General features: G+C 34.4%; 1 protein-coding gene across 1 annotated transcript in view; it reads left to right on the top strand.

Moving 5' to 3' along the window:
- PSMD14 (proteasome 26S subunit, non-ATPase 14) overlaps nt 1-16,408 on the top strand; it is a 96,827-nt gene that overhangs the window by 46,738 nt on the left and 33,681 nt on the right. The window contains exons 4-7 of the mRNA XM_045855864.1: nt 7,387-7,458; nt 7,687-7,806; nt 10,808-10,878; nt 11,865-12,015. Coding sequence (XP_045711820.1) covers nt 7,387-7,458; nt 7,687-7,806; nt 10,808-10,878; nt 11,865-12,015 — 414 coding nt within the window. The remainder of the gene's footprint in view (nt 1-7,386; nt 7,459-7,686; nt 7,807-10,807; nt 10,879-11,864; nt 12,016-16,408) is intronic.

The raw sequence follows: 16,408 nt of genomic DNA, 5'->3' as shown, positions 1-16,408 counted from the left end.
TGTATATTTTTGGTATTAAAAGTGAGAAATTAAAATAGAATATGTTCAATTCTGTGGTGATAACTTTGAAATCTAAATGAAATGAATCCTCTGAAACAAGGTAATAATAGTACATCTAGTCTCAAGACATAGGTAACCTGAATTTATTAATACCACTGAAAAAGTTATAACAATTAGCTCCAAAGTCATCTGCAAAGACATGTTTTACAAATGAAGTCTTCCAAATTTTTTAAAGGTATGGATAATTTATATAAATATTATTAGAACACAGAAAATAGGAAATTATAAAACTTTTCATTTTATAAATGTACAATAGCCTAATAACAAAACCTGAGAAATTTAACAGAAAAAAAAATGCCAGACTGATCTCACTTATGAATGGGGAAATAAAAACCCGAACTAAAAAAAGTGAAACAAGAAAACAGAAAATAAACAAACACTTGAGCAACTTATCCCAGAAGTACAAAGGTCATTTAATACTGGGAAATCTATTAATGTAATCCATCACTGAGGAAAGGCAGAGTGAGTAAAAAAATAGTGGTCATTGTGGCTTCTTTTACAAAAAGAAATATAGGTATATCATTGACACATCTCACCAATCTTTTTGTTTTATTATTTGTAAGCAATATATACATGAATAACTATCTTAAACCCATTGTGAGAGACTTTTAATAAGAGACTTCAGTTTATTTATATTGTTTCATTACCAGTATAATTGATCTTACCTTATGTTGTTTGCTATTTTTCTTTGCTCCTTTTTGATTCCCTGCTGTTTTTTTTAATGTCAGTGTTGTGTTTGCTTTTTCCTCTCCAGCAGTATGCTAAGTTATATATTCATTTTTAATGTTTATCATGGTTATTTTTCAGTTATTAAAAAAACTTTTTAATCCATACTTCTGAAATAAAATCAACACTGAAACAGACTCATTTTTCCCTTCTTATATGTAAAATGAAGAATTTTCTGTACTTCGTTTCTCTTCATTGCTTTATGTATAGTTACTTGGATAATATCCATGGTGTTGGACCCTGGCTATTTATTATTTAGATCTATCTCTAATTTTAATTGCTTTTAGTAGTTTTAACAGATTTTTATATGATTTTTTTCATTTTTAAGGTTCCAATTTTGGTTTATGAGGTTCAGCTGGATCATTAATTCAGAAAGTTCTCTGAGGGAGGATATATTGGATCATATTTTCTGAGCCCTTATATATTATAATAATGTATTTATGAGCCTTCAGACTTTGTTTTTAATTGAGCATAAGATTTTTTATTAAGGATTTCTTTCTTAAAACTCTGAACATTTAATGTTGCAAAGAAATCCAGAAAAAAGTTGAATTTTTGTCTTTAGGTTATTTAGTTTTCTTCCTTGTATGGGTTTAGAAACTGTGGTCTATCCATGTAATTAAGATTTACATAAGATTTTTCAAGCTATAGCACTTTCTTCATTGATTATTGCCTGACATTTAGTGATCCAAAAGTTGACTTTTCATTCAAGAATGTTTTCTTCAGCTTTGTCTTTACTTATTGATTCTTTCCATTTCTTGTTTAATCCTTAAGAACAACTGCATTTTTCAGTCCTTTAGTATTATATTCTAATAGTTTTCATTTCTGACTTTTACTCTATATTTTGGATATCTTCTAAAGTTTGCATTCTAGCCCTGGCTGGTGTGGCTCAGGTGGTTGGAGCTTTGTCCCATAGACCTGAAGGTCACAGGTTTGTATGAACCCCTGTGGCCTTTCAGTTGTTGATAGTTGTGAGGTATATAAGAAGACAACCAATCAATGTTTCTCTCCCCCACTCCTTCCTGTCTATAAAAGCAATGAGAAAAATGTCCTCTGGTGAGGATTAAAAAGAATTAGTTTATATTCTATATCACTATTATTTTTATCCTTGTTTCCTCCAGTGTATCTTTAATTATTCTTTTTATCTTTTCATCTTGGTCTGACCTCTTTTTATTTCAACAATAAGAAACCTTTGTATATTCTACTGATGCCAAATAGTTTTCTAAAATTTTGTTTATGATTCCTATTTTTAAGTGACTTTCCTTTCTGAATCATTGGAATGCTATTCCCCAGGAATGTTGGCCCAAAGACAATGAATGTAAATTGTCCATGACCCCACGTTTTTCTCAATTTGAGTCATCTTTGATCTATAGTTGTATAGGTTCTTACATATCTTTCTTAGCTCAGTTTCCAAGGTCCTTAATAGGGTTTCCTTCTCCTTTATTGCTTGGTTGTATGCTATTTAGACCAGGTGAGCACGTATAAAGAAGATAGCCTCAGATTTAGATACTCACTTCTAACAGAGGTCCCTACCATCTGTCCCACAGAAATTGTTTTGCATAGGGTTACCTTTTTCCCTCCCTCCCTCCCTCCTTTTCTTCCTCCCTTCCTCCCTCTTTCCTTTCCTCTCCCTCCCTCTCTCCTTCCTTCTCTCTCTTACTCTCTACCTCTCCTCCACTCCCCCTCCCTTTCTTCCTTTACTTCCATGATGTAGTTCACTGCTACTTCTCTTTTTAAAAATATATTTTATTGATTTTACTATTACAGGTGTCCCATTTTTTCCCCCTTTATTCCCCTCTGTCTTGTACCCCTGTCCCACCATCATTTCCCCAGCTTAGTTCATGTCCATGGGTCATACATATAGGTTCTTGGGCTTCCCCATTTCCCATACTATTCTTAACCTCCCTACTCTATTTTGTACCTACAATTTATGCTTCTTATTCCCTGTACCTTTCCCCCATTCTCCCCCCTACCCTCCCTGCTGATAACCCTCCATGTGATCTCCACTTTTTGTGAATCCATTGCTGGTCTAATTGTTTGCTTAGTTTGGTTTTGTTTTTTAGGTTCAGTTGTTGATAGTTGTGAGTTTGTTGTCATTTTATTTGTATTTTTTATCTTCTTTTTCTAGATAAGTTCCTTAACATTTCATATAATAAGAGCTTGGTGATGATGAACTCCTTTAACTTGACCTTATCCAGGAAGCACTTTATCTGCTCTTCCATTCTAAATGATAGCTTTGCTAGACATAGTAATCCTGGATGTAGGTCCTTGCCTTTTATGACTTCAAATACTTCTTTCCAGCCCTTTTTGCCTGCAAGGTTTCTTTGTAGCAATCAACTGATAGTCTTATGGGAACACCTTTGTAGGTAACTGTCTCTTTTTCTCTTGCTGCTTTTAAGATTCTTTCCTTATCTTTAATCTTGGGTTGTTGGGAACCGCCCTGACTGGTATCAGAAGCTGAAACCCCCACCTAGGCTAAGGCTAAGGGAACGCCCTTGGAACCGTGAGCCGGCAAGGAGACAAAAGCTTATCTCCCTGGCAGGAATGCTGCTTCTGCTGCTGAACCCCAAAAAGCTTGGTCGGTTAGCCAAAGACGGGTAAGATTCCCCACGGGGGGAACAACCCAAGCCAGGCACGATCACTTTGGGAGGCCCCCCAAAAGGACTTGGGGGGGCTGCAGCAAAAGGGGGGTGATGGACCCTCACTCCTCGGCTTTGACAAAGTCTGAGTTCTCAGCGTCCGGAAGAAAATCTCCTTATCTCTCGGTGGCCTTAGTTCCCGCGCTCCACCTAAGCCTGAAACAATGACGGGGAAGTACAGCTCGGTACTGGGAAGTGCGGATTTCTCGGGGTGATCAGGCCTAAGAAAGAACATGTAAATTACTGTGAAACCTTCTTTGTTCAAGAATGCTCTCAGTTGAATGAGAAGGGTCTTAGGAGGAAGTTAGTTTGTTCCTCAGCCTTACAGCTCTTTGACCCCCAACTCAATAGACTGGCAGAGTTCTTTGTTTTCTATAGTTCCTTACTTCCCCTAATGAGTATTGTACTTTACCTGAGTTATTATGTAGCATGAGCCCAATAAAAGCAGGTATGGACTGTAAATCGGCGCGCTCCTCACTAGAAGGGGTGGCCATTTCGTCCCTACTTCTCCACAGAAACTAGTTTGTCTCTGTGCATGTTTTTTCTCGCGTGTTTATCGTCGAGCCATCCACAGCGTTCCGTGGTCACTGCTAGCCGGTGACCCACGCGCAACATTGGGTAATGTAATTATGATGTGCCTTAGTGTATACTTCCTTGGGTCCAAGTTCTTTGGGACTCTCTGAGCTTCCTGTACTTCCTGTAAGTCTGTTTCCTTTGCTGTATTATGGAAGTTCTTTTCATTATATTTTCAAATAAGTGTTCGATTTTTTGCTCTTCCTCTTCTCCTTCAGGCACCCATATGATTTGGATGTTGAAACATTTAAAGTTTTCCTGGAGGTTCCTAATCCTCTCGTGGTTGTTGTTTTTTTGTTTGTTTGTTTGTTTGTTTGTTTGAGTTCTTATTTCTTCATTCTGTTCTTGCTGAATGTTTATTTCTTCCTTCTGCTCCAAATTGTTGATTTGAGTCCTGGTTTCCTTCCTGTCACTGTTGGTTCCTTGTTCATTTTCCTTTATTTCACTTTTCTTAGCCTTCACTTTCTGCTCTACTTTGGGCCATACTCAACCCTTTCTGTGAGCATCCTGATTACCAGTATTTTGAATTCTGCATCCAATAGATTGGCTCTCTCTTCATTGCTAAGTTGTATTTTTTCTGTAGCTTTGATCTGTTCTTTCATTTGGGCTTTTTGTCTCAGCATGCCTGTTAAGTAGTAAGGGGTGGTGGAACCTTAGGCATTCACCAGGGCAGGGCAACCCATGTTACTGTATTGTGGTGCTGTTACTGGGGAAGGGGTCTGGAGGGAACAATACCACTTGCTCAGCTCTCAGTAGGCTTGCAGTCATTCTGGTACCCACAAGCAAATTATGCCCTTCTGCTGCTGATTCCTGGGTGGGTCGGCTTGTATACATTCTAGGACCCCATGGGTCTTCCAATGAACTTGCTTATGTGGCTGGGACTTTCTCCTACAGCCTCAATTGCTACAGGTTTTTGTAGTCTTTATTTCCTTGTATTAGAACCCTGGGTTACTTGGTCTCATTTCCAAGTAAGACAGTTCCTCCTGGTTTATCTGCATGCAAATGTGGGACTGCCTGGTCTGCCAGCTACCACCATGCCCGCCTCAGTCCTCCAGCCACCACCTTGCCATGCGTCCTCTCTGCCCCAGCTGTCCGTCTCTGCTCCTCCTGCTGGTCTGGATGAATGTTTCTTCTTTAACTCCTTGGTTGTCAGACTTTCATACAGTTCGATTTTCTGGCAGTTGTTGTTATTTTTTGTTTTAAAATTTGTTGTTCTCCTTATGGTTGTGCAAGGAGGCAAAGTATATGTACCTACACTTCCATCTCCACCAGAAGTCCCCAGCCCCACTCTCAAGGCTACTTCTTGCCAAGTCTTTTCTGGGAAATGTGATTCAACTAGATCAAGAAATAAAGTAGTGATGGAGTGAAAGGGACAGCAGAAAATATCACCTGCTGCCTTCTCTAAAAACAGCACCCATACAATAAATAAACAACTGCATGGTTTCCTGGTAGTATGTTTTTTGCGTCAGAAGAAAATAATGAGAGAGCTATGGGTCTTCCTATCTACTTGCACATGGCTTGCTCTCTCTCACAGGGTAACCGGTGGGTATTTTTTATTTCTGTCCCATTTAAATTGTGCCTCAATTTGCTCATTGGTTTTTTCAACCAGTACTTACTGAGTTCTCTTATTGTGTGCCAGGCACTCTGCTAGATACTGTTTACATACAGTGTTGAACAAAACAGTGTTTCTTCTTTGACTGATGGCAGAAATAGTTTCTGGACTTTGTCAGTAATACAGTTTGATGATGGTGTGATGTTTTATTCCTTTTTTCTCCTAAAAATGTTTTCTGTCAAGATGATACAGCCTGTATTAATAACTGTAGTATAGATAACAGTTTAAATCCTTCCTCCATATGCATTTTTTAAGTTGCTCTGGATCCAGGAAGTAACATTTGTGAATATAGTCGGTATTACTTCCCCAAAACCTGTCATTGCAATTCACTACCTTACATGTCCTTACCTTAAATTTCCTTAACTTTTTTAGATGAATAAAATTATATCAATAACATTATCTTGTTTTATATGATGGAATGATAGCACTTTAGCTTACCTTAGAGTTTTTCTCTGGGATTCATATCTATTTGAAACTCAAGCGATAAAGCTGTATTAGGTGACAATAAATGAAGAATTTGGTTGGTTTTTAAATTATTACCTGGCATTTATTATTAAAAATAAAATTTAAGGGATTTGATTTTTCTTACCACTTCGTATATAAGGTAATTTTCATATGGTTTTTGTTTTTAGAGAAAACTTATTATAGAATCTTTTATGCTTATTAATACTTATTAAACTCGGTAAATATTAATGAGTTTAAAACAAAAAAATCACAGATTTAGCAAATAAATGAACAAGAAGAATCACAAAGTACACATAGACCTATAAACATGAAATGTAATGAGTAAAGCACTTGTTTAATTTTAGTGAGTAAACCTATACGAGCAAGATAGAATATTGACATAATTTGGGAAGGTAACATGTTTGTTGTATAATTTATAACTGGACCTAGCAATTATGAATCACATCTCATTTTAATTTCCTAGACCACCCAGTAATAAGAGAGAGAAAAAAAGTTTTCTCTGGTTGGGGCAGAATTACATTTATGATTGTAGTCATCTTGAGGGTTGAGGATATATGTATATTACTTTGTGCCACAGACTGTTATAGTAAAAGAGTTTTTGGCTTTTGATGAAGGTAGAATCCTTAGGGAGAAACATAATATCTTTCTTAGCCTGTAATAAAATCAAGAGTAATGTTTGTTTTAAAGGTAGTGGTCAGGATTTGAAAGTATTTTTGTGTTAGCTACACCAGTCTCAACCAGTTTGTTCACACCTGTGGTTTATTGTATTAAATTTGTTGTTGTATAAGTGGAGAACAGTTTCTTCAGGTTAAGTAGAGCATGTTGTTCACAGCTCTTTCACATGGGGACTAAATCTTCTGTCCCCCTCCCCCACACTATACCTACTATCTGCAAAGAGATCCCACAGCCCTGATCTACATGCTGTCCTTAGCTGAAAATCAAGCTCAGAGAATTTGCTGTTCCTATTGATCCTTCAGTTAATCATGCTAGTCTTACAGCAGCTTACATTCACATTGCAGTAAGAAACGTGGCTAATTGGTGCATTATAGCTATTTCAGACTGGAGGTATTGCTTATTAACATTGCTGAAAGATTTAAGTTTATGTCCATTGAGCACTTGCTGTAGTACCAAGTTCGATCTGTTTTCTACAGATTTGATATTCCAAATTAGTTTTATTTGTGTTGTACCTGAATAAAGGGATACTTGACTTATTTCCCCAAAACTTGTAAAGCAATAAAGTTTATGTAGTACGTAACTTCAATTTTAAACTCATAAACTCTCAGCGTTTATAATAATTAATGTGCTTGTTTATAGGGGCCACCTACAGATGCTCCTGCAGTGGACACAGCAGAACAAGTTTATATTTCTTCCCTGGCACTGTTAAAAGTGAGTATTGAATGGAGTAATTTGCTTTAAGAGAGCTTTGTTGCTTTTACTGTATCTTTTACTTTGTAATATTTGTCACTTGAATCCTCTCAGATACAAGCTACTGTTTTAGCTGCATCAATAATAGAGTATTTTATTTCTACTCAAACAAAATTAGGTTCTTACTTAAAAAAAAAAAGAAAGACAAAGATCTCAAAGCCTTGTGTCCATCTATTTTCTTCTTAACAGATGTTAAAGCATGGTCGTGCTGGAGTTCCAATGGAAGTTATGGGCCTGATGCTTGGAGAATTTGTTGACGATTACACCGTCAGAGTGATTGATGTGTTTGCTATGCCACAGTCAGGAACAGTGAGTACTTTTATGGTTGCCTGCTTCAAGTAAATGTGTTTCTTTTCTCCTTTCTTTTTCTTTGCAAAATAACTTTCATTATATTATATTTTCTATTTCTCACAGGAAAAATTCATCATAAGATTAATGATAGAAATTCTATATTGTATTGAATTAAATCACTTATGCTTTAAGTCCATCATTCCTTGTAGATCCACAAACTGAACAATGCTAACATTAAATCCCTTTACTCATACTATCAGCTTAAATTAGCATAGCATACTTGGTTTATAAAGTTAGTTACTCTACAATAGGAGGATATTAGTTTGATTAGTTTGAACACTTCAAGTCCAAAAGATTTTAGACTCTTAATTCAGTTTTAATTTACATACATTATATAATTCCCATGTTTTGTCTCCATTGTTTTGAAATATGGCCCCCTTTATAAATGTCCCATATATGGTGATACATGACTCTTAATTAAGCTTCTATTCAAAATGTTAAGTAAAAAAAAAAAAAACAGACAAAAAAAACTATGACACCAGTGCTTTTGCCCAGGCATAGCAATTTATTTATAGAGGAAACATACTCATACAGATTTTGAAAGTCATCTACTCTACCTGTTGAGAATTATTGTTCTTTCTGGAACAGTGATTTCTTTTTTGTTTTGTTTATTTTCTTTAATGCATTGGACTTGTGTACATAGATGTCTATTTCAATTAAAATGGCCAAAAAAATAGTAACCATTCTACCTACCTTCCAAAAAAAACAACACACATAATACTTCTCATCTGTTTGCTTGCCTAGAAGAAATATAATATGTATATCTTTATGATGAGTTTTTCCTCTAATATGCAGTCTTTATCTTATTAGATCTTACAAAATAGCTGGGTTAAAGAAATTGTTTTTATAAAACTGTTCTGTTTGTGGCTTTTTAAGTGTGTTTTGAAAAGTAGATGGTAGAGAAAAATAAATTTTGTTTTTAAGTGATGCAGTATATGTATGTATATGTATAATAAGCATTTTAAATGAAGTAGTTGCCATAGAATGTGGTTTACTTGTAAATAATGCAAAATATAGAAAAATATGCAGTTTTTTCTCTGAATAGTCCAGTTTGTTGATTTGGATCTGCTAATTTTGTCCTGAATATACATTATATTTATTTTGTACATTGAACATAAAGAAATGTACTATGTATTAACTAAAGATTTAAGATTTTATTTATTTTTAGAGAGGGGAGGGAGGAGGGGGGAGAGAGAGAGAGAGAGAGAGAGAGAGAGAGAGAGAGAGAGAGAGAAACATACATCAATGTGTGGTTGCTGGGGGCCATGGCTTGCAACCCAGGCATGTGCCCTGACTGGGAATCAAACCTGTGATGCTTTGATTAGCAGCCCACTCTCAATCCACTGAGCTACACCAGCCAGTGCTTTTTTTATTAACTAAAGATTTAGATTTGAATTTTATTGTTTGTATCTTTTTATGTAAGAATATATAAAATACAAAGTTAACTGCTAATTTCTGTTACATGTGATTCTTATGTGCTTACTCATTATTATTATAGAGGGATCTTAAGCTTTAATACTATTTCTCTGTGAAAGCTTATTTAACAATATAAAATTGTAGAATTTTATTTTATTTCTAGTTTTTAAAGATTTTATTTATTGTTAGAGAGGGGAAGGGAGGAAGAAGGAGGGAAGAGAGACATCAGTGTGTGGCTGATTCCTTCATGCCCGCTACTGGGGACCTGGCCTGCAACCCAGCCATGTGCCCTGACTGGGAATCGAACTGGTGACAAACTGGTGACCCCCCCCCAGTTCACAGACTGGCACTCAATCCTGTAAGCCACACCATCCTGGGCTTTATGTAGAATTTTAAAGTTTTTCTTCTGGCCAAAGAGTCAGCAAACTATTTCTGTAAAGACATATGTCTGCCTCATATTCTTTTTTTTTTTAACAAGCTTTTAAAAGTATAAATAAATAAACCTTTCTTAGCCTGTTGGCTGCAGATTGCATACCCCTGTTCTTGAGTATGCACTCTCAATTAGAATTCAAAATACTGTTCGTTTTGCTGGAAAGGAAGTATTTATGTTAACTGGTTTAAGTAAATTGGACTTAAATATCTGATATCAGAAGAAAGCCTTTTGGGAGTTATGTCAGTGATCTATCACTAAAGAGGTGATAAGAATGCCTTTGATGCTCCATGTTCTAAAATCTTTTGGTTGAACTAGCAAAGTAGTGCAGCATTGAAAAGAATTGGTTATAGATTTTCTCTAGTGGAGAATTATTTTATGTATGCTTTTATATTTGAGGTAATAACTAACAGTATATATTTCCATCCAACCACCAAATCTACCAAGTCTTTGTAACTGAAGCACTAAACTTCCTCCCCTTCCAACCCACCCACTCACTCACAAAACTACTCTAAGAAACCAATAAATTTCTTTCCTAAGTGTTTATATTACTGAGAAAAAAGTAAAAAGTGTTAATTATTATAATAGCTGAATAGTGGAGCTTTGGGTGAGATGCTTATCAGCTATCAGAGGATGGCATTAGGAAGTACATTTTCTAGTTAGGTCCAACCAAAAATAGTTAATTCAGTTATTTGGTATTTCTGATATACACACAACACACACACACACACACACACACACACACACACACACACACACACACACACACACACACACACACACACACACACACACGGCCATGGCTATAAAGTCCTTATTTTTTAAAATTTTATTTTATCATGGCCATAAACTCTTAAAAGATTCCAAAAATTGTCTTAACTCATAAGCTAACAACAATTTGGTAGTTGGCAATTTTAGAAGCATTGTTGTTGATGTTATGGTATATAATTGAATGACCACAGTGAGTATCAAATATCAGTGTCCAAACCGTAAGGTTATTTTGATAGCTCAAAATAATATACCCAGCTTTTGGGGGTAGCTTTTTGTTAATTTACATTGTATATAAAGTTTTTTCAGAGTTATAAAAGCTAATTATTTCTCTTTTTAAACCAGGGTGTCAGTGTGGAAGCAGTTGATCCAGTATTCCAAGCCAAAATGTTAGATATGCTGAAGCAGACAGGAAGGTAGGTATTTTAAATGATCATATAAAGGAACAATGGGAAATATTTTCAAAGATGCATCTCAAAAATTTTGAATGTTTTTGAATATCATTCCTAGGGAAACAAAGCCATGTAGTGAATGTAAAAGTATCACTGTCAGTGCTGTGTACCACCTATCTAGTCTCTCTTCCATCTTGAATCAAAGCCATGTGCCAGTCAGAAAACTGTTTCATGTTAAAATTCTGAACCATACATAGTAAGCCTGTACTGTAGCTTCCCTCTATTTAGTATATGGAGTTACTCTCCAGTCACTTATACTTGAAAGAGAATATATGTTCTATGTATTTAAGAGTTGCAACTAAGGTTCTGAATATTTAATTACATTTGTAGGCTTATGAGTTTTAAAGAAAGGGCAAATAGGATTCACATATTCTTTAAGTTTTTCTCCCCAGATTAAACCTCTCAATAGTTGTCATTCTCTTGCTCAAATTCTTCTACTGTGGAAAAAACTTCAAAATTAATGTTAGCAAAAGGCTCAGCAGCTGAGCAGAACAGTGCAAATTGGTTTTTGACTGAGTTCCTAGTTCTACTGCTGGTTTAATTGATATTTAATCCTTTCACAACAGTGGATCCTGGTGTCCATTGTTAAAAATATACTCTGCCTGGAAAATCCAACTCCCAGAGCTAAGGAGTTAAAGAGTAGATATTTACTTGAATGCTGAAAGGGTAAAAACTGGCTCTGAGAAAGTGTGGTAACAAGGTGAAAAACTGAAAGCCTTATCTACCACTGCTAATGTGCGTCTCTTAATGATAGCACTCCTTTGTCACACTTATTCATTTCCATGTTTCGTGGATAATATGGTGTATGATTTCAGTGTTTCTAATGGTGCTTTTTCACACCTGTGTGTTTATCATCTCTTCTTAATTTATACCCTGTTAGTGTGTTGCTTCTTTTTATATCATAAGTGTATTATTCTGTTGTGAATAGCTGAATGCCCTCTTTGTTTCAGGCCTGAGATGGTTGTTGGTTGGTATCACAGTCACCCTGGCTTTGGTTGTTGGCTTTCTGGTGTGGATATCAACACTCAGCAGAGCTTTGAAGCCTTGTCGGAGAGAGCTGTGGCAGTGGTTGTGGATCCCATTCAGAGTGTCAAAGGAAAGGTAGAGTAGATTCTGTCTTGATTAGCATCTACTGCCACATTCTGTTTGCAGCATTAAATAAAAATCTATTTTCTTTCAAGCAGAATTCATTACACAAAAACCCGTTTACTTTTTAAAAAACTCTGTAAGTCAATAAGTGTGTTATTGGTATTACTTAGAGATTTGTTTCCACTTTAATCAGCTATTGTCTAATCATAAATGTTTACCTTTAAATTTTTTATTTCATAGATTTAGGAATGTTAGACCATAATAAAAGCCTGCTATACATATTTCACTAATATTTTAATAAGCATTACTCTACCTTTATTTTAAAACAGATAATTTGGGGTTGGCACATTTTAAAAATCCAGTTAAAGAGCTATGTTTTGCAGACACTGTGCAGGACATATTCCGGAATTGTTTATTTCAGAATTTTAGACAATGAAAACTTGCCCCAAAGACTTGGTGTCAATCATTCACATTTTTGGAGTGAGGACACGCGAATGATTAAATATGCTAAATAATTCTGAAAAGAGATTAACTTGCAAAGCATATTGGGTTATAGTTGTTCTTTGTTGAAATCTTTTGTTCTTGTTTAGTTCTTTTTTTTTCTTTTTTGTTTGTTCGTTCTTTCTTTTTTTTATTTCTTTCTTTCTAGCCCCATATGCCATTTTCCTATTTCCTGCCTCATGACAGCAGGGAGCAGCTCTATTATCACCTTCACAGAGCTGTCTGCAAATGTGAGAGGCAATTCGATTTTGCTCAACCACAGGGAGAGTGGATTAGAAAAACTACAGAACATACAGAAATTGGCTAGGTGGTTACTGCTTTAAAATACTGCTGAGGTGTCTTGTTTGAGCATGTATTTCCATTGTAGTGTAGAATAATTGTTAAAATAAAATCACAATACATTTATGGAATCCTTTTTATGCAGCTTTTACAAATTATTTTTGGAGCACTTAAAAGTAAATATTAGCTTGCTATCTACCAGACCTGGAGTTTGATAGTACTGCAGATTACATTAACATCTGCTCACCAGCTCAAACAAACTAATCTGGCCGTTAAAACGTGGAGTTTTTATCTGCCATGAATTTGAAGTTAAACACTTTCTGACATCACATTATTATGATGAATAAAAATTGAGGTCTTCTCTAAATCATGATCCTATTAGATGTGGTTTAGCTTTTCAGAGGCAGAAACTAGCCACCAAAAAATAATAGCTGATATACTAGGCCATTCAGAATGGATAGCTTCTGGTGCTTGCTATTCCTGTATTTCAATTTATTTACTTTTTTTTTTTTTTACTAAGTGTATTGTTACTTAAATAATATAGATAAAAAGATTTGAAAATCCTTGATTTTTGTCGTTAGTTTTCTGAATTAAAGTATAGGGTAATACTTCTTAAGTTTAATTCTCTGATAATTAATGTAACCTTTTTAGTAACTTATATAAGTAATGATTCTTATTTTAGAAATGTAACAAATACCTGATTAAGTTTCCCTACTACAATATTTACAAATAGTAATTGAAGTTTCACTTTAAATACAGAGTTTTATTTTGTATCAGTGTGACTTTTTCTGATACTTGGCTTATGTGATAATGGCCACTCTGAAAAAGAAAATATAAACTTATATACAATAAAATAAAGCATTCTTAAAATAGAATGTAAACAAATGAACATGTATTTTATTTTTGGTTATCTTGTTTATAGTTTTCTAAATGGCAGTTTTAGTTTTCAAGCCTAGTTTAAGTATTATATACATTGGAATCTTTATTGTTTATAATTAAACAACTCATATTAAAAGAATGCACTGCATTTAAAAATACACATGTATCACATGACTACTCTCATGGTAAAATGTAGCATTTTGAAAAAATATATCTAAAATTATGAAATCACAAGTATTACTATCTAATTTTATGTCAAAGTATTTTTGAAAAAATTTAGTATAAATATGTATCATTGATGATTCATATCACTTATTGTATCTAACATACAGATTTTTACACTTATATTACCTGAAATAGGATCTAGTTCTTTGTTAATTATGTGACTTTATCTAAGGTTCTGAATATGGTTATAACTTAACATTTTCAGTGTCAAGACCTCTTAAAACTATGAACAAAATTAAATGTTAGTAAGTCCATGGCCAGTGTTCCTAGTTAAATCATTAAACTTAAGAATATAAACTTGTAAAAGGTGAGTAACATGAGACTCTGCCCTCTTCTTCCTTGCATTTGCTTTCTCAAAGCTGTCAAAATATAAGGCAATGGGTAGATCAAGAAATAAAAATGGCAGTCTGTATGTAAATGATTTAAGTTGAGTCTCTGTTTAATACATGACCTCTTTCCAGTATTTTTTTATGTTTTCATTTTTATAAATCCATGTTATCTTTCTGTTTTTGGGTGATAAAGTAAGCATGGATTCTTTCTTTTTAATCACAATTAATTCATAATGTGTTATTTCCTTTTATGTGACTTGATGTGTCTTTATGGAATTGTTGCTCTGTACCAGATATTACGGTGATAGTTATTTTAACTTGTCTCATTTATTCTTTCAGTAATTCTGCAAACAGACACTATTTTATTTTTCTATTTTATCAATGAAAGGGTAAAACAATTAGAGTCAAAGAGATTACTTTGCTCAAATCATACCATTATTAAGCAGCAGAAAAAGGATGCAAATCTAAATTTATAAAATTTGAGAGCTCAAGCTGTTTTACCGGCTCTTTAAAATTAGGCAATGATGATGATATCATTGGAGTAACTCAGGAGTGGAAAATGAGCAGAGGTCATCACAGGGCCTTTTCCTAACTTTCGTGGATGGGTGTCACTCCCTTTAGCGTATGTCAGGGGAGGGAGCTACACATTCTTTCACGTTTTCAGTAGTTCTCTGTCCTACTTATAGTAGGAATTATATATTAATTTTTTCTCGTGAAGTTTTGTTGTGTTAATTTTAAAAAACAGTTTAGACTCATCCTTGTCAGCTTTTGTAACATACTAAGGAAAAACATTGAGACCAACATAAATAATAAAATATACAATATGATAAAGAATCTATATCACTCCATGTATTATAGGATCCTGTAAATGTTTTAAAATTATATCGGTGGCAATCAATGATAATAATATTCATAATTTAAATGGAGAATTATCACATACAAATTACCAGTGAGCTCTACTCTAAACTTACCAGTGAAGTAGTTTTTATGATTGTGTTTTAGTTTATTTGTAAAACACACATATTCAGATACTTAAATCTCTGTTCTTAAGTGGCACGGTGGCACCCTCTTGCTTAATGTTTTGTTATCTTGTGTATTCAGTCCACAATTTAGACTTGATCCAGCAGCAAATTTAGAAGTTAATTCAACTTGTAAGATGGCAATACTTCCTCCTTGGGGCATAAAAAATAATCACTTTGTACAAAGTCATAAAGCTAGTATACAACTATTACTACTTTTGAGAACTCATTTTCTTGTCAGGATTCCTGTCAGTAAAATGTTCAAATGTTGCATGCTAACTCCTAACAATCTCTGTGTCCTCTCTTCTGAAAGCATTAAAACCTACACACACTATTAACCCTTTAGTCCAAAGAAATCTTGGGTTCATTGAAAATGTTTTATTTAATCAGAAATATTTGATGGACTTTTAAAAATGTGATGTTTATCTGCAGATCATCGCATCTGTAGGTATTTTTTAAGTATATACCTGTTGTACCTGTATGCTAATGATTCTATGGTACAACATAAAGAAAAAGTGATGTTTGTCTCTTTGAGAAAATGAGTCGTGTGTGTACCTTTGGTATTACTTGTGAGCCAGATAACATTATGCCAATTACATGCCAATAGTCCTGCATTGCATACTGATAGAATACAAATTGCACTGATAAAGCTTAGTTTCTGTAGCTCAGTATTAAATTGGTTACTAGAGACAGATATAATTCAACACATACTTGGTATCTTCTAGGTACTAATATGCAATAAAGTACTCTTTCATAGCAAACATAGTAATTGCAAATTAAATTAGAAAAAGGGAGACAGGATATAGGCTGCACAAAATAGATGAAGCATGGACTGGGCTTTGAGGGACAGACAGGACATCACTCAGAAAAGAAGATATTGTACCTGTGGGGAAGAATGTAGGAACAATACCATTCCAGGTTCTACTTACCTCTTTGTTCACTCTTTTTTCATAGATGTGTTAGAATGTAAAGTAAGCAGGTCTTGTTGTTATGTTTTTAATCAACATTTTATAGTAAAAGATGGGTCTCTGAAGAGTAAATACAAATACAAGAAAAAAGAATTAGGGAATGCATCTTATAACATCTTTTCATTTTCAAATATCTTCAAGGTTATATATTTTTCAGACAAGTGGGCACATATTATATTTATTAAGAAATTTTGTTATTGGAAAC

The sequence above is a fragment of the Phyllostomus hastatus genome, unplaced genomic scaffold, assembly GCF_019186645.2.
Source record: "Phyllostomus hastatus isolate PE091 unplaced genomic scaffold, TTU_PhHast_1.1 phas_contig_1, whole genome shotgun sequence".
Classification (NCBI taxonomy): domain Eukaryota; kingdom Metazoa; phylum Chordata; class Mammalia; order Chiroptera; family Phyllostomidae; genus Phyllostomus; species Phyllostomus hastatus.
Note: the sequence above shows the minus strand (reverse complement) of the source record. Positions and strands in the feature narration are given on the sequence as shown.